The 17,952-nt window shown below is 43.6% G+C and overlaps 1 protein-coding gene and 1 pseudogene across 1 annotated transcript; both read right to left on the bottom strand.

Annotated features, from left to right (window-relative positions):
* Positions 1–496: 496 nt before the first annotated feature.
* Positions 497–17,539, bottom strand: FSTL3 (follistatin like 3). The gene is made up of 5 exons (XM_003760856.4): positions 17,287–17,539; positions 13,909–14,094; positions 2,487–2,702; positions 1,769–1,996; positions 497–1,585 (listed from the first exon to the last, which is right to left on the bottom strand). The coding sequence occupies exons 1-5, from the start codon at positions 17,351–17,353 to the stop codon at positions 1,533–1,535; spliced, it is 750 nt and encodes a 249-aa protein (XP_003760904.1). The 5' UTR covers positions 17,354–17,539; the 3' UTR covers positions 497–1,532.
* Positions 6,117–7,607, bottom strand: LOC116420805 (annotated as a pseudogene).
* Positions 17,540–17,952: the final 413 nt, after the last annotated feature.

Here is a 17,952-nt window from a genome sequence, read left to right as displayed (position 1 = left end):
ATTTTTTCTCATCTCTTTATCTCCTTTCTCATCTCTTTTCTTTTTTCTCATTTTTTCTTTCCTCTTTCTTCTCTCTCTCCTCTCTTCACTCTCTTTCTCTCATTCATTCCTTTCTTATTTTTCCTTTCCCTCTTCTCAGTCTCCCTCTCCTGTCCTGTTTCTCAGCCTCATCCATCCTATTCCCATTTCTCCATATTCCCCAGACTGCCACCAGGTGGCAGCACTCGGCTAGATTATCCCACTTCAGAATCTGAGTCCTTGTTATTTATTGTCCCCTTGCCCAGACCCTCCTCTAGGATCCTGGCCCAGAAATGGGCAGGATCACACACTGGAACACCTGTTAACCCATAATTTTCCACATGGGAAACCTGAACCCAAGGACTTGGCCAAGAAGATACTGTCAGTCAGACCCAATGGGAATCCCAGAACCCAGCTTCTTAACCCCCGGCCCCAGGGTTCCATCCAATCTCCACACTCAGAATGAAAACAAGAGAACTTCATTTATACAGATTTTTTACTTTCCAAAGAAAATCACCAACATTCCCATCATCCTTAGGGAGGGGTGGGAGTGGGGGAGTGCTCTTGTCCCCATTTGAAAGAGGGAGAAACTGAGGACCAGAGAAGGGAAGGGATTAATCCAAAACTACACAGTGAATTTTGAGGACCCTGAGCACCTTCCCTCCCCCAAGAAAGGAGAAAGGAGAACAGATAATTGGCACTTGGGTGGGTAAGGGGAATTGTACTCTACTAAATCTCCCCTCCAATCTTTTAAAGGGGCCTTTCTAGAGACAGTCTGACTTTGTGGGAAGAATTCGGTTTGGGTTGAGTCTTCAAAACAGAATGGGGCCAAGGCTGAAGCTGGGGATCCCTCCCCGAAGGGAAATCATGGAAGGCTAGAACAAGAAGGACACTATATTGAACCTGGCTTCCCCTACCCCCAGCTCCTTCCCGCATCCCTCTTTTATCCCAAGTTGAGAGCATCATTATTACACATTCTGGGTAGGAGTCCCCAGGTCACTCAAGCTCAAAGGGGGTAGATCTCTGGTCCTGGAGGAAGGCGAGAGGGAGAATGTGGATTCCACCCCCCTCAGAGCCCTTAGGGCCCAGAATTGCATCAGTAGGGTCATTTAACAGGAGGGATTGTGAAACCCCAACTGGGAGATCTGTCTGTGTCCCTCTCCGCCTGGCTCCCTCGATGGCCCCACGGAATGTTGAAATATAAGCCCCGCCCCTCCCCCTCAGCCAGTCCCACCCCTTCACCCTCACCCCACCCCCCTCCCTGAGCTTAGCTGGCCTGCTTTGGGACCCTCCAAGGCATTCGCCATTTCCATTCCCCCTCCCACCACCTCTAGCGGCTCCTGGCAGCTCCGGTCAGGCTGTAAAAATCCTCCCAATTTCTCCCCTCCTCAACAAGGGTCTCTGGGAGTTGTCTAGATGAGAGAACACAGCTGGAGTCTGGGGGGCTATAAATATGCCTCCCTCTTCATAATAAATAGGGTTTCTTGGCTCCGGGCAGGACCTGCGGCGGCGTCTCACACGGAGTTATCTTCCACCTCCGCCAAAAGCCCAGCAAACGTGGTGCTGACTGCAAGGAGACACAGGAGGGAGGGAGCCTCAGAGACTTGGCCAGTCGCAGGGTCTCCCCTGAAAGCTGAGGACTCCCCAGGGCATAGGGCCGTGTGTCCCCGGTAGGAATGAATCTCCCCTTCAAACCGCGTGGGTTAATGCCCCCTGTTAGGACCGGTGGCTCCCTGACCCCAAGACCGACCTGTACAACTCCCAGAGTGCCGCACGCCGATGGATCTGCCCAAGAAGCAGGTTGCCTGACGAAGGTGGCAGGAAGACGCATAAGTGACGTTGTTGTTCCCACAGAGCTGCTGGTTGGGGCTTGAGGGAACAGGGCAGGGGGCAGAGCGGCAGATAACACAGTGGGCACTGCCAGTTTGGTCCACCACACACGTATGAGTCCCTGGACACACCACGAGGGAGCAGCTCTCTGAGGGGGAAGAAGGAGTCGAGGAATTGGGTTAATGAGGGGGATGAGAGCTAAGTAAGGGGGATGGGGGAGCAATGAGGTGATGGGCTAAGTAAGGGGGACGGGTGCTCCGGGATAAAGCGATAAGCGAGGGGGGATGGGAGGTCAATGAGGGAGTGATGGACTAAGCAAGGGGGACGGGTACTCGGGGGCAATAAGGGACGTGGGAGGTCAATGAGGAAGGGGGGTTCAGTAAAGCCTACGGCAGATATAATAACTAGGATTTATCATTGAGACCGAAGTGATGTGACTTGCCCTGGGACACACAGCTAGTAAGTGTCTGAGGTAGAATCCGAACTCTGGTTTTCCTGACTCCAGATCCAGGGCTTTATCCACCCAGATAACCACGTTGCCTTAATGAGGGGGGAGGGGTTTGGTGAGAGGAACGGAGCTTTCTGGGAATGGGATAAGGTGTGAGACGTGGGGGTTCGGGGAAGAGGCTGGCTCTCACTTTTGCAATGACCCTGGTACATGACGCCCAGGTCTGGGTGCCCCTGGCACTTGATTGTCCGCAGCTCACACTCGTCCCTGTAGGTGACCCCATCCGAGCCGCAGACTTGCAAGTGCTTAGAAAGTCCCGAGCAGTCCGGGGCACAGGCGCAGTGGGGTCGGCCTTTGTGCATCTTACACACCTTGCCTGGACCACAGTCCACTCCATCACAGGTCTCTGGGGAAAGAGGGAGACAGAATGAGCTCGGCAGAGGCTATATTTTAGAGATGACTTCTCCTAGAGAAACAAACTGGAAAATAAAAACGAAACGTTCACATCCTGCCTAAAACACACAATTACAGATGCTGCAAATAATGTTACACCACAGTTTGTACCTGAAGTCTTGTTGAATTTGGGAGCGTCTTCTCTACAACTACATCTTAGTTGCCTAGAGCCCTGATTGGGACAGCTTTCTAAACGCTTTCCCACACAATCTCTCCAATCTCCAAAGGTGCAAAAATCTTAGCTAATCTAGAAACAGATACTTTTATAAAAAGAGATACAATAGAGAAACAGTGTATCCAATGACTAATAATAAATGATTTTTTTCAAAGCTGGATCTCCCCCCAAAAAGTTCCCTCTTCTCAAAATGAAAGAATATTAAAAGCTGACATTTCTATGGTGCTTTGAGATGTGCAAAGTCATTTATGTATATTTATCTGCTATCTTTCCTGGAAGGTTGGTACTAAAAGTGTAATCATAATTATACTGATAAGGGAACTAAAGCTTGGAGAGGTTAAGGCAAGGGTCCTCAAACTTTAAATAGGGGGCCAGTTCACTGTCCCTCAGACTGTCGGAGGGCCCGACTATAATAAAAACAAAAACTTTGTTTTGTGGGCCTTTAAATAAAGAAACTTCATAGCCCTGGGTGAGGGGGATAAATGTCCTCAACTGCCGCATCTGGCCCAAGGGCCGTAGAAGGCTAATAAATGGGGGGGGGGGGTGCAGTTAGGTGGTAGAATAGAATGCCAGGTCAGGAGTCAGGAAAATCTGAGTTCAAATCTGCCCTTAGACCTTTACTAGTAGTGTGATCCTGGTTAAGTCACTTAATCCTGTTTGTCTCAGTTTTCTCATCTGTAAAATAAGCTGGAGAAGGAAATGGCAAACCACTCCAGTGTCTCAGTCAAGAAAACACTAAATGGGATCTTTTAGGTTTGGACATGACTGAAATGATTGAATAGGAAGAAGCATTGGAGGTGGGTATTCAAACCCAGGTCTCATGGCTTGTCTCGGTAGATAAGCACTAAGTATTTATTTTCCTGAGTGCTAGGAATATAAAGAAAGACAAAAACAGTGTCCATGTTGAAGGAGCTTCTATTCTTTCAATATATATGCATATATATGTATGCACATACATCCATGTGTGTATGTTTCTTTTTAAATTTTTCCAAATACATGCAAAGATAGTTTTCAACATTCACTTTTGCAAAACCTGTGTTCCAAGCAAGCAATCCAATATATTATTATTGAATTATTATAAAATTTTCCCAATTGCTTGTAGAAACATTCTTTAACAATCATTCAGAAGACAAGCAATTTGAAAGCAATCATATATGTGAAGTCATGCAAAACATTTCCATATTAGCCATATTAGGCGCTTACATTCAAAGTAATTCGAGAGACAATTTGCAAATCGGTAGGTGTAAGATATGTAGAATAGGTAGAAAGTATCATTAAGGGAGAAGGAAGAGGCTAAAATATGAAAGATGGGAAAGGTAAGATTTTAGCTCTGTCTTGTAGGAAGCAAGGGAAGGAAGCAGATTGAAATGAGGGGACTGAGCATTACAGGCGTGAAAGATATAAAAGGATCAGTTTGAAGAATTGCAAGTAAGCTAATGTACATGGATCATGAAGCATGTTGGGGACTGTCACTAGAAAGATAGAAAGGAACCAGATTATGCTGAACTTGAAATACCAGATCCCGGAGGTAATAGGGAGCCATGAAAACTCATGGGGAAGGTGAGGCTGACATCAGCAGACCCAAACATTGGCATCTCAGTGGTGGACAGATTGGACGGAGGGCAGAGTTGAGGCAGGAAGACCAGTTAGAAGGCTATCATAAAAGTTCTGGAAAAGAAGAGGGTCTGAACTGGGGTTGTGGCTATGAGAGAAAAGCCAGGTAGTGCAAGAGATAGAGCCCTAGGTCTGAAGTCAGAAATACCTGAGTTCAAATCCAGCCTCAGACACTGTCTGACCCTGAGCAAGTTATTTCACTCTCCTAGTCTCAATTTCCTTATCTATAAAGCAGGGATAGTAATACAACTACCTCACAGTGCTGTGAGGATCAAATGAATAATGAGTGTGATGGGTTTGATACATAATAAATGTTAGTTATATTAGGAATTATGCCCAGAGATCTATAAAATTGTGCAAACCCTTTGAATCCAGCAAAGCCATTGCTAGGTCTGTGTCCAAAAAGAGATTTTTAAAAAGAGTGTGGGGGAAGGATATAGCTATATATAAGAATAAAACTATAGCAGCTCTTTTTGTGGTGGCAAAGAATTGGAAACCATGGGGATGTCCATCAATTGAGAAACGGCTAAACAAACTGTGGTATATGATAATGGAGTATTTTTGTGCTATGAGAAATGACAAGTAGAATAATTTCAGAAAAAAACCTGGAAAGATTTACATAAAATGAAGTAAAGTGAAATGAGCAGAACCAGGAGAACATTGTACATAGTAACAGCATACTTTAAGATGAATAATTGTGAATTATTTAGCCATTCTCAGCAATATAATGATCTAAGATAATTCCAAAGGATTGTGGAAGAAGTATGCTATGTGCTTCCAGAGAAAGAACTGATATTGTCTGAAAACAGACCAAAGCATACTATTTTTTTTTAACTTTTTTTTTTGTTTAAGTCCTTTTAAAAAAATCTTATTTATTAAAGTAAAACACCCATTTTTCTTAGTGCTTCAAAATGTGGGGAAAAAAGACATAGGAAAGCCAGTACACAACTGATTTCCATATCCAAAACTACCAATGCAAAACAATGATCTCTCCAAAAGAGAGTTTGAAGTTAGTATGGCTTTATTAGGACAAACTAATTTTTAAATAGTCCAAATCTACTTTACATAATTAAATTTCTGTTTATTTTCCTAAAATCATTGAATTTTAGAATGTTTAATCTTTCAATAATTTATCTTCTGATGTTTGTAATAGCTAATTATCATTACCGGAATGTTTTGAGGAAATCTCGATATGGAATTACAGGAACTGCAAACTTTTCTAATTCAAAAAATTAGTAGTAACTGACTTACAATAATTTTAAGTTCACTTCCTTGACCATTTAAATTGCTACCATCTTGAATGTTAATAGATAAAGTGGAGATAGAGGAAAGGAATTATAAAGGGAAAGTACAATTCTTTACTTTCTTTACTACAAAGATGTGTGTGTGTGAGAAGAGAGACACACAGAGACAGAGAGACAGAGAGAGAGGAGAGAGAAAAGAGAGAGAGAGAGAGAGAAGAGAGAGGAGAGAGAGAGAGAAAGAGAGACGAGACAGAGAGAGAGAGACAGAGAGAGACAGAGAGAGGAGAGGAGAGAGAAAGAGAGAGAGAAGAGAGAGGAGAAAGAGACAGACAGACATACAGAGAGACAGACAGACAGACAGACAGACAGAGAGGAGAGACAGAGGACCCAGTGTTTAGTAACTTATTTTGTACCATGTCTGGAGAAAGTTATCTTTTTACTAGACAACTTATTTCTTTATATTTGTCTGTCTATTTAGAATTTAACTAACTTTCTTCAGATAAGAGATTTTAACTATTAAATGGTTCAGCTAAATGATAATAGAATTATACATTATGCTTCAGACTGCCTGGAATCAAATTAGTTTTTTTCCCCAAAAAACTATTAGCAGCCCTTTAAAAAAAAAAAAAAAAAAACAGCAAAATTTTGCGTTGCCAAAAATGTCTGAAGACTCTCTAGAAAGCTGCAGAGGCTTAAAAGCACATCACCTAGACACATCCATGCTCAGATACATCCAGAACTGATCAGGTCTATAGATAAAAGAGTAAACCGCAAAAACAAAGAGCACATTTGTAAAACAAAAACAAAAAGCTGGCAGTCTTAGGAATGGAACATTTGACCTCTGTACAAGATGATTCTGCTGTTACTGATTGAATAACTAACTCTTCCTACATAGTGCCCTTTCATTATAAACTAAGCCACTCCCATCCTCAAGATTCTTGAGTCCTTTCCTGTTCTCCCTATACTGTCAGTCATTTATGAGCAGGGCCTGCTCTGCTGTCCTGGAAAACTTGTGCAGAAATTTAGCAAACATATTAAATACTTAGAAGCATTTCATAAAAATCTGCTTTTCCAAAGAACATTAAATGGAAAAATGTCCCAATGTAAATGGTATATATAGCATACTACCTATATTCCTTCTTTATAGAGAAAGCAGTCGCCAAGAAGTTGGGGTCAGAATAATTGTTTCACATTTTCAGTTTAGTACTTATTAATAACAAAGATCATTAGCACAGGAGAACAGTTGTGTTTAAGGTGGTGTGTAAGTTCATACTTGGTATAGAAACTTGGCAGAAAATATAGAATTTAGGAGAAATTGTGAAGAACTTCCATGAAAAAATAAATTGTACTACACAGGTTCATTGTTACCAGTAAGTTAGCAGTCTGGCTTTACCCTAGTCATGAGTTTCAAAAGATCTTCCTTTTTATATAAAATAAATAAATGTATATATAAATGTAATATAAAAAATATATAAAAATACATAAACTCCCAGATTATGTATAATATTTTTTAAGGTCCAAGCTATAGGAACTCTGAAGCCGGAAATGCTGAGCAAAACAATATGAAGCAAACCAACTCCTAGTACATATGTCAGCCACATACCACGACTGTTCATTACCCTGGTATTTGGATTTACCTCACTGTGAATAACTCCAACATTCATTTTTGCTCTCAAAACGGGATCCAAGAAGGGGAAGAAGGCAGTGAGTGGCACCCGCCATTCCGGACCCGCCAGAGCACTCCAGCCCTGGCCTGTCGCCAGTAGGCTCTAAGTCTTCGTGTACAAAATGAATAATATGGAAATATTCTGCATGATTGCACATGTATAACTTATATCAAGTTGCTGACTGTCTCAGGGAGAAGAGGGAAGAAGAGAGGGGTAGAATTTGAAACTCAAAACTTAAAAAAAAAATCTAAATTTAAAAAATTGTTTTAACATGTAATTGGAGGAAAATAAAATATACTTTTTAAAATTAAATATATTATTAAGGTAGAAGACAAAATTTAGCAATGGTTTCAGTATGTTGAGTGAGAGTGAGGAATTATGGATAACAACAAAATTATAAGTCTGGGTGATTGGGAGGATGGAGATGCTTTAATAATAATAAAAGACATTTGGAAGGGCAGAAAGATGAATGTGTTAAATTAAGATACAAGTTAATGGTATGGTATATGGGCTTGGAGTTAGGAAGTCCCCACTTTTTAAGTTCAAATCCAGGTGACTCGGCAAGTCACTTAACTCAGATTGCCTCAGTTTCCTCATTTGTAAAATGAACTGGAAGAAAAATAAAAAGCAAACTATTCCAGTATTTTTGCTAAGAAAACCCTAAATAAGGTCTTGAAGAGTCGGACAGGACTGATACATCTGTTTCAAGATGTCATAAAAATAGTTACTTATGTGTGACTAGCTCAGAAAAGAGCTTGTATATACACATCTGGCAACCATCTTCTTAGAAGTGATCATTAAGCCTAGGGGAACTGATGAAATCATGAAGTGAGACATTATGGGTTAAAAAGAAAAAATGCCAGGGCAGAGCCTTGAAGGATCCCCAAATTTAATGGGAATGATGTGGAGTAAAGTCCAGTCAAGGAGTCTCAAGAGTGACCAAACAGACAGTTGGAGAGCCAGGAGGTCACCGAGTCATAAATTGGTGAGAGGGGAGGAGAGGGTGGTAGAACCTATCAAACCCTGCAGAGAAGTCAAGAAGGATGATGATTAAGAAAAGGTCATTTGATTTGGCAATCAAGAGATCATTGGTAACCCTGGAGAGGGCAATTTCAGCTGAATGGTGTAGAGGGAAGTCAACTTTCTGAAGGTTTAAGAATGGAGTGAGAATAAGTGTAGACAGCTCTCTTAAAGGATTTAGCCATGAAGGGCAGAAGGGGTTTAGGACAATTTAGGACAAACAAGTATTTTTTTTTTTTTTTTTTTTTTTTTTTACAAAAAGTTATGAATGTTTATTTATTTATTTTTATTTTTTTATTTAATAGCCTTTTATTTACAGGTTATATGTATGGGTAACTTTACAGCATTAACAATTACCAAACCTCTTGTTCCAATTTTTCACCTCTTACCCCCTACCCTCTCCCCCAGATGGCAGGATGACCAATAGATGTTAAATATATTAAAATATAAATTAGATACACAATAAGTATACATGACCAAACCGTTATTTTGCTGTACAAAAAGAATCAGACTCTGAAATATTGTACAATTAGCTTCAAACAAGTATTTTTTAAGGGTCATGGAGACTTGGGTGTATTTATAGGAAGTAGGAGATAGAAAAAGACTAAAGATGACTTTTGGGGCAATTTCTTGGAAATGCTGGGAGAAGATGGGATCAATCATGGGATCATGCTTATATAGAGAAGTTGGTCTTGACAAGAAGGGTCGCCCTTTGATCCAAGACTATAATGATGGAGGAGAGAGTGGAGGAAGATGTTTGAATGATGTGAGATGAAGAACAGAGGCAAAGAGCAAAGAGCCCTCCCCAGTTGGTATCAGTTATTTTAGGGTTGGAATATGAGGAGAGGTACTCAAGAGAGAGGGTGGGTGAAGAAGGTGCTATGGGAAGCTTGAGGAAAGACAATAATTAGGATGTAGTACTACTTGTTCCATCCTGTCTGCCTCTTCATGACCCTATTTAGGGTTTTCTTGGCAAAGATACTGGAATGGTTTGCCATTTTTTTTTCTTCCAGTTCATTTTACAGATGAGGAAACTAAGGCAATCAGAGTTAAGTGACTTGCCCAGAGTCACACAGTAATAAGGATCAATTAGAAATCAAATGTTTGCTTTTCTGTAGGGGAGGGATTGGCTGAGATTAGATAACATAAATTTATAATTAACCAACTCCATTGGAAGGAATGTATATTCCTTGAGGATAGGTTCAATTTCACTTTTGTTTTTGAATCTAAATACCTGGCAAATGGTAGATGCTTGACTTTGACTGATTGGTTACCTGTCATTTTCTAATAGATGATCAGTGTGTTACAATGCACCTGAATGGTATAAGGGAGAGAGAGGAAGTTCTGGGTTCAAACCCAGCTTCAGACACTTACTAGCTGTGTGACCCTGGGCAGATTACCTATCTCTGATTGCCTCAGTTTCCTCATCTATAAAATAGAGACAATAATAGCACTCACCTCAAAAGGTTGTTATGAGAATCAAATGAAATTATATTTATAAGGTACTTAGCATAGTGCCCAGGCGCGTAGTAGGTGCTTAATAAAAAGCTAGATGGCACAATGGATAGAGCATTAGCCCTGGAGTAAGGAAGATCTGTGTTTGAATTCGACTTCAGGCACTTAATACTTCCTACTTGTGTGACCCTGAGTTTTAACCCCTTAATCCCAATTGCCTTGCCAAAAATAAATATAAATAAATAAAACCACCAGAAATATTAACATTCTTCTCTAATGGAGGATAAATAGCATAGATGATCCACTCACAAAGTATTAATTAATAAGGAGGTGATAGAAAAGTAGATGTCTAGTAACATTAGTGAATCAAGAGTTTGGGATAACTTTTAATTTAGGGTCAGCACCTTGTAATGGATAAAAGGGCTAACCTCACAAGTCAGAATAACCTGCTTTTGGCTTGCACACTCCTGCTGTATGACCTTGGCAAGACAATTTAGCCTCTCTGAGTCATTTGTCAAAGGCAGCACCAGAATCCAGGCCTTCCTGACTCCCAGCATGAGCCCCTTATCTCCTAACTCCATTTTCCATAGCTTTGAATTATCTCAGTCAGCCAACAGTCCTGGAAGTTCTCAGTCTAGAAATCCTGAGCAGCTGCAGTGAAAAGAAGTTTTCTCATAAGGGAGCTTCCTATACTAGTAAAATACCAATCTGGACTAAAGAGTTTTTAAGGTCTTTTAAAATAATAATAATATTATTAATATAATAATAAGAATAGCTCTTATATCTAAGCATTTATATGATGCTTCAAGGTTTTCAGAGTCCTTTATAATAATCCAAGAGATATAGATATTATTATTTGATTTTTGCAAATGGAGAAACTGAGGCAGGTATCAGTTAAATGACTTGCCCAAAGTAACACATTTATGAAGTATCTCAGGCTGGATTTGAATTTAGTTTTATCTGTGCCACCAGCTTCCTCTGAGAAATTCAAAGGTGAGGCATTTGGAGGTAGGAGGTAAAAAGGCCAGCTTTGGGAATCATGAAGTCCTGAGTTGAAGTCCTGCCTTCAAAGCATGATTGTATTGAAATATGTTAGAAGAATTGCACATGATTTTATCTGTATCTTGGGGAGTGGGGTGGAGGGAAGAGAGGGAGAAAAATTTGGAAGACAAGGTTTTTGCAAAGGTGAAGGTTGAAAACTATCTTTGTATGTATTTGGAAAAACAAAATATTATTAAAATTAAAAAAAAAAAACATGATTGTATAACTGTGAACAAATCACTTAACTTCCCTTAAACTAGTAATTCTCTGAAACTATAAATTACAGATGAATTTATGTTCATCTGTCAACAAGTGGATATCAGTGGACAGAGTCCAGGTGGATAGTTTCTACACTGGAAATGTCTCCTGACTTAGGAAATTATATAGGTCTGGACTTAAAAACAAAAGGGTGGAGACCATTTTTTTCCCCTTTGTTTGTACCCCCAGCTCATGGCATAGGGCCCAACAACATGTTGTTGTTCATTGGTGTCTGGCTCTTCATGATCCCATTTGGGGTTTTCTTGGCAAAGAGACTGGAGTGGTTTGCCATTTCCTTCTCTAGCTCATTTTTCAGATGAGGAAACTGAGGCAACCAGAGTTCAGTGATTTGTCCAGAGTCACACAATTAGTAAATGTCTCAGAATAAATTTCTTAAGTCTTCCTTCCAGGTCCCACCTTCCATCTATCTATTCACCCACATGTGGACACATAGTAGGTGCTTAAGTGTTTATTGAGTAACAGTCCATATCAGATAGTATCAGTCAAATAGGCAGTCAGCAGGCTATATATGGAGAGAACTAGATTAAAATATTATAATTGGAAAATATTTAACAAAAACAAACAAATAAATGAAAATAAAGCAGAGATAATATTATTATTTACCCGCAGAGATCTTTATGTACTTTAGTGTCTTGTCTCTCTTTGAGGTTGACACCTCTGGTCTACATGATACAAAAGGTCGATATTCCCAAACCTTAAATACTGGGAAACAATTCTTGATAATAATGTAGCAAAACAACAAATAAATTCCCCACCAGAAAACAAAACAAAAAACCAAACCTTCTAAGTAATCAAAAAATAATTCTGGGGCAGATTGTTTTGTTTTGTTTTGTTTTTTTGCTCCGAGCACTGGATTATGCAGTTCTGTGGTTAAAGGAGGGGGTAGTGGGGATGAGGGGTCAGCCTCTGACTAGGGACGGAATGTTTCTCTGTTCCAGTTTCACTGGACTGAATGGAGGCTGACCCTTGATTCTGGCCCTGAAAGCCTGGCAGACTGATAACTGAGTCAGACAAGAGAGGGCCAGTGCCCTTCTTTTTTATTTTGATTACCCTGACTGCCTGCCCATTTCTGAGATGTGAAAAATTTCCAAAAGTTAATGAAAAAAATAAAATTTAAAAATAATTTTAAAAAAGAAAGGAAGGAATGAAGGAAGGAAGGAACAAAGGAATGAAGGAAGAGAGAAGAAAAAGAAAGAAAGAAAGAAAGAAAGAAAGAAAGAAAGAAAGAAAGAAAGAAAGAAAGAAAGAAAGAAAGAAAGAAAGAAAGAAAGAAAGAAAGGAAGGAAGGAAGGAAGGAAAAGAAAGAAAGGAAGGAAAAAAGAGGAAGAGAGGGAAGGAGGGAGGAAGGAAGGAGGGAAGGAAGCAAAGAAGGGAGGGAAAGAAAGAAAGAAAGAAAGAAAGAAAGAAAGAAAGAAAGAAAGAAAGAAAGAAAGAAAGGGAAAAAAAAGAAAGAAGAGATCCCCATGGCTCTAAGTTTCTAGTCCTTAGAACTAAGGATGGTGCATACAGAAATTCAATTTGTTTTAATTCAATCTGTATTAAGTACCTATTAGGTACAAGACATTGGGAGGGGGAGGGAAGGTGGAACTCAATAATTATCTCAGCCAGTTGTTAGCACTATTTTCCATATGGGGAAACAGGTCACCCACTAGTAAGCACATGTTGGAGCTGAGATCAACCCCCGATCTCCTGGCTCCCCTTTGGGGGCTCTTGCCATGGGAAGTTATCCCAGACAGTCTGGCTTAATAGGCAGAGGGCTGGCATCAGAGCTAGCAGAAACGGACTGAAACAGTGGAACTACTACTTGGATAAATCCACGTTTACTTTTCTGAGTTCTTTGAACCTGTAGAATGAAGGGATTAGACTAGGTAGCCTTGAGCCTTTATTTTAGAGGTGGGAAATTAGGGGCCTTGCAGAACTCTGGCCTCCCTGCCAGGGTCCCTTCCCTTGCACTGCCTGCTATTTCCAGGTCCTCCAGGCGTGGGGGCTTCATTGACGCTCCTCCCTCCTTCCCCCCCCCCCGCTTCTGAGCTCCCTAAGGGTTCCTGAGGCTGCCTGGGAGGAGGGGCCTCGGGTCCCGCATGTGGGTTGCACCTGGCCACCGGCTCCCACACATCTGGCAGAGGCTGGCCACACACAGCTGGAGCCTCTCCCAGTCTCGATTTGGACTCGAGAAAAGAGAGCAACAAGAGGCGGAGTCCCCGCCCACAGCCCCCTCCCTGCCCCACCTCCATCCTCAGCCCCAGAGGACCCTGAATGGAAGGATCCATCTTCAAACCTCCAGCTGGAGACTGGCCCTGCCTTATCCAAAAGCCACCTGCGTTCTCCCCCTTCCCCTTCCCTCCACTCCCGCCTCTATCCCCATTCCCACCCCCAGATAGGAAGTGAGCAGGAACAGAAAAAGGAGGGAGGGAGGGAAGAGCGGGGGCCCAGAGAGGGAGAGTGTTTTCCCAGAGACCACCCAGCCAGGCAGAGCTGGGATTAATCACCATCCCCAACCACTGAGCCTCTGTGGCCGCCACTTCCAACATCTGGGAGGCGAAATCCCGCCTCCCCCCACATTCTGCATCCCCTGGGGGTAGGGGGATGAGCATCACACATCTGGGCAGTGGCAAACTGGATGCCCCCATCCCCCTCTTTGGAGAGGAGGCCCAGGACTCCTACCTTTGCAGGGGTGACAGGTCACCAGGCCCAGGAAGCCCAGCAGGCTGATCTTGTTGCCTTGGTGTGTGTAATTGGACCAGGCGGTATCGACATTGCCAGCAGAGCAGCACTCCTCCCAGCTCACACCTGCCCTCAGGATCAGGCTGCACTGAGCCTCCCGGCCCTGGCGAAGCCAGCAGATGCCACCTGGAGCCAGGGAGATACAGGAGCACAGGACTTAGAACTCTCACCTTGTCCAGTCTCTAATACAGACAGACGGATAGATGACAGATGATAGATAGATAGATAGATAGATGGATAATGGATGAATGGATGGATGGGTAGACAGATGATAGATGATGAATGGATGGATGGAGAAATAGACAGAGAGATGGATAATAGATGTTTGGATGGGTAGACAGATATACAGACAGAAATAATAGACAGATGATGGATGGATAGATAGACAGATAATGGTTGTTTTAGAGGGGTAGAGAGATAGATATACAGACAGACCGATAGATAGATGATGCATGGAGGGACAGACAGATAGACAGAGAAATAGATAATGGATGGATGGATAGGTAGACAGACAGATTGATTGACTGATTGATAGATAGAAAAGAGTTAGGGAAAGAACTTGGCAGTAGAAGGATGGAAGAACAGAAATTTGAACTGTGGACTTCTGGGTCCAAATTCAGCACTTGGGCATCAGAACTCAGCCGAGCCAGGATTTTGGCAGCAACCAGAGTCTTTGAAAAGGAAGGACAATAAGTCACCAGCTCCCTTATCAGTTAGTCAATTAACATTCATTAAGCACCTACTATGTGCCAGGCATTATACTTAGTGCTGAAGATTCAAAAAAGTGGGGCCAGGGTTAGGGGATCATGAAGTCAAGTCACTTAACCTCCCCATTGCTTAAAACCAAAAAAGGACCAAATTCAGGCCCTGCCCCCAAGGAGCTCACAATCTAAGGAGAGTGTGTGCTCTGAATATGCCCCACATTACTTCCTTTGAACCTTTTTTTCCTGAAGATCTCAAGATACCTCCCCTCCCTAAGACCTCATTTTGGACAGGGAGAAGAAGGAGCAGTCACTTCTGCCTCTGGACCAGAGGGATAAATCTTTTGCTTCATGTCCCCAGGACTCAGAAATCATTGAACCACTCCTGAATTGGGAGGAATCTGCCTGAGCCTGGAGCCAGGTCTGGGACCTTGAATGGGAGGAGGACTTTTATCTTAGCATAAGAATGAGGGGTTGAAGGGAGGAAAAGAGGAGAGGAGGAGGGGGAGAGAAAGGGAATCTGAGGGCCACAACTTGGAGTCAGGACAGGGACTTTGGGGTCTGAGGGATAGAATGCATCCCCAGCTCAGGATCCCAGCTCCTCACCCAGTCTCTGATCCTGCCCCCCCCCCTCCCCAGTCTTAGTCACCCAAGCCTTCCGGGAACATTCCCCTAGCATGAGCTCACCAGTCTCCCCAGTACAGTCACCACACTGGGAGCCCTGGAGGGGGGGGTAGGCTTTCAGTCACTGGGGGATAGGGTGCGGGTAGGGGTGGGAAAGATGGTTCTTGGCTGAAGACTCCAGCAAAACACACCCCACCCATCCCACTATCCAGCCTGGGAATAAGAAGCTCCCTCTTGGTCTTTGGGGGTACCTGGAGTGTCCCTTATAATCCTGAGGAAAGAATAGGGAGTCGAGAAGATCCTGACTGGGACTTCAGAGACTTGTCCTTCTTCCCAGAGTTACTATGTTACCATAAGCGAGTCTCAGTTTGCTTATCTGTTAGGAGGGAGTGGGGGGATGGATACACGCCATACTCTGGAGGAGCCTTCATCACCCATCCTGGTCATGGCAAATTCAAGGCAACGAGGTCCTTGTTTTTTGGGATTTGCACAGGGGCAGGTGGGACAGAGCCTGAGTTATATTCAGAGGCAGAACAGGACCTGATGTCCAGTCCCTGAAGATAGGGCTGGGAAGCTAGACAGCTTCCAGCTGAGAAAAGGGACAGCGGGAAAAGAGATCTCAGAGAATGAGGGGCTGAGTTGATTAAGGAAGCTGCTAAGGGGATGGGGGAGGCACTAAAAGGATTATAAAATTGGGCCTTCCAGGCTCAAATCATCCTGATCTGAGGTGCCCCAACTTTCAAAATGCTCCCAAGGTTTAGTTATCTGGAAAGAAATTTGCCAAGCTTTTGGTCTCTCCCTTTCCTCCATCCCTAGTCACCATATTCTACACAACTGCCTCCTTTCTGGGCTTCTACAAGGAGTCAAACCAATCCTTATTAGTCCTGAGGGAGAAGCCCTGGAGTCCCACAGAGGTAGACAGGCAGGCAGGCATGCAGGCTGGGCTGCCCGAGCGGCTCACCTCCCAGCCATCTAAGATAGATCTACCTCAGATACAGACACACTGCTTCCCCCCACCCCCAATCTGAGGAATGATCTCTGGGGTTAGACGAAACAATTTGGAAGCCCCTGGCAAAGGAGGTAGGGAGTAGGGGTCCTAGGTCGGAATGGGGATAGGAATCCATCAGGAGCCTGGGTATGAGAGTATCAAGGGTCTGGGGAGTTGGGGATTTAAAGTTTGGGGGTCAAGGATTAGAGTTTTGGGATCCTTAAGGATGATGAGATGACGAGATCAGAAATCTGGCTATGAGGGGCACAGGAATCCAGGGGTCAGGGTATTGGGGACTCAAGATTTGAAAATTCTTGAGGCTAGGCTCTCAGACTCTGGGGGCCAGGGCATTAAATTACAAGAATTAGGTATTTAGTTTTGGGGGAAATATGGTGATCAAGAACCTGGATTCAAGGGGGTTTGGGAATCTACAATGTTGGGAAATTAAGGTTCTGCATCAAAGGCTCAGGGTTTGGAGGTTTAGAGACTAAGGGACTGAGGACTCAAGAAATCTATAGTCTGAATTCAGGTGTGCAAAAACCAGGTGACGGAATGGTCTAGGGTTCAGATCCAACTGAGTCAAGGAACTGGCAGGGCTAGGGTATTAGGGGTTCTAGGGTCAAGATGTTAGGCTTCCAAGACCCGAAAATACTGGAGGCTATGGTATTGGACATCCCATGCTGCTGAGAGCCCTGTTATTGAGGGACTGGGGATTAAGGGGATGGAATTATCAGAATCTGGGCAAAGGGGGCCAGGAGTTAAGGTCCTAGAGTACTGGAAGTCGGGGTCTAGAAAGTCAGAAGCCAGAGATTTGGGAATGTGGAGGCTAAGGAATTAAGGGGTTCAAGGGCTCTGGTGTCCAGACACTCAGGGGATGGCCGCAGAGACGGGGATGGTGTGCTCGTGGTCCTGGATAGACCAAGGGCCAGGGGGATTACAGAGCAGGGCCTGAGAGAGTGGGAGGGAAGGGCACGGGCCAGCTGGGATACGGGGGAGGTCACTTACCCTGGCCAGATTCGGCTTTGGCTGTCGGCCAGGAGAGCACCCCCAGAAGCAGGAACCACAACGGCATGGCTGAAGGCGTGGGGGAGAACGCGGGACCCTGAGAGCCAGGGAAGCAGGTGGAGGGCAGGGTGGCACCCGCAGGTGGCGGGGCCTGCTGGGGGGCTAAGGGCTCAGCTGCCTCCCCAGGACCGAGGAGCTGAATTAAAGCCCCAGTTTCAGCCTCTCTCTCTATATAAAGACTTTTCCCTCTTGCTCAGTGGAGGAGCAAGGGGTGGGCGGGGCCTGAGCCTGGGCCAGGGGGAGGGTGAGTATGTGTGAGAGAGAGATTGGAACTGTGTGTGTGAGGATGTTCTGGGATGGATCTGTGAGGCTGCGTGTGTGTGTGTGTGTGTGTGTGTGTGTGTGTGTATGTGCAAGTGTGACTGAGAGACTTGTGTGTGTAAGAGTGTGATTGTGCGAGAGACTTGTGTGTGTGCAAAAGAGAGACTGTGTCAGAGGGAGCAGGGGGATTTAACTATGTATGAGTGTGTTCTTCTAGGCCTTGTGTGTGTGCTCTCAAGGGTGTCATTGTGTGTGTGTTATTATGCATGAATGAGAGTGGGTGAATGTCAGCGTGTAACTGTGTGCCCAAGGATGCTCTGGGATGGGTCTGTGAGGGATGTGTGT

This window comes from Sarcophilus harrisii, chromosome 1 (assembly GCF_902635505.1).
Source record: "Sarcophilus harrisii chromosome 1, mSarHar1.11, whole genome shotgun sequence".
Taxonomy (NCBI): Eukaryota; Metazoa; Chordata; class Mammalia; order Dasyuromorphia; family Dasyuridae; genus Sarcophilus; species Sarcophilus harrisii.
The sequence above is the reverse complement of the archived record's forward strand: the minus strand, read 5'-3'. Positions and strand labels throughout refer to the sequence as shown.

Excerpts from the sequence above, each read along its gene's own strand:
- FSTL3 (XM_003760856.4), bottom strand. The coding sequence starts at position 17,353 with ATGCCGTTGTGGTTCCTGCTTCTGGGGGTGCTCTCCTGGCCGACAGCC. Across the intron at positions 14,095-17,286 it reads CAAAGCCGAATCTGGCCAGG|GTGGCATCTGCTGGCTTCGC; the intron begins GTAAGTGACCTC and ends CCCTGGCTCCAG. Across the intron at positions 1,586-1,768 it reads GCACTCTGGGAGTTGTACAG|TCAGCACCACGTTTGCTGGG; the intron begins GTCGGTCTTGGG and ends GTCTCCTTGCAG.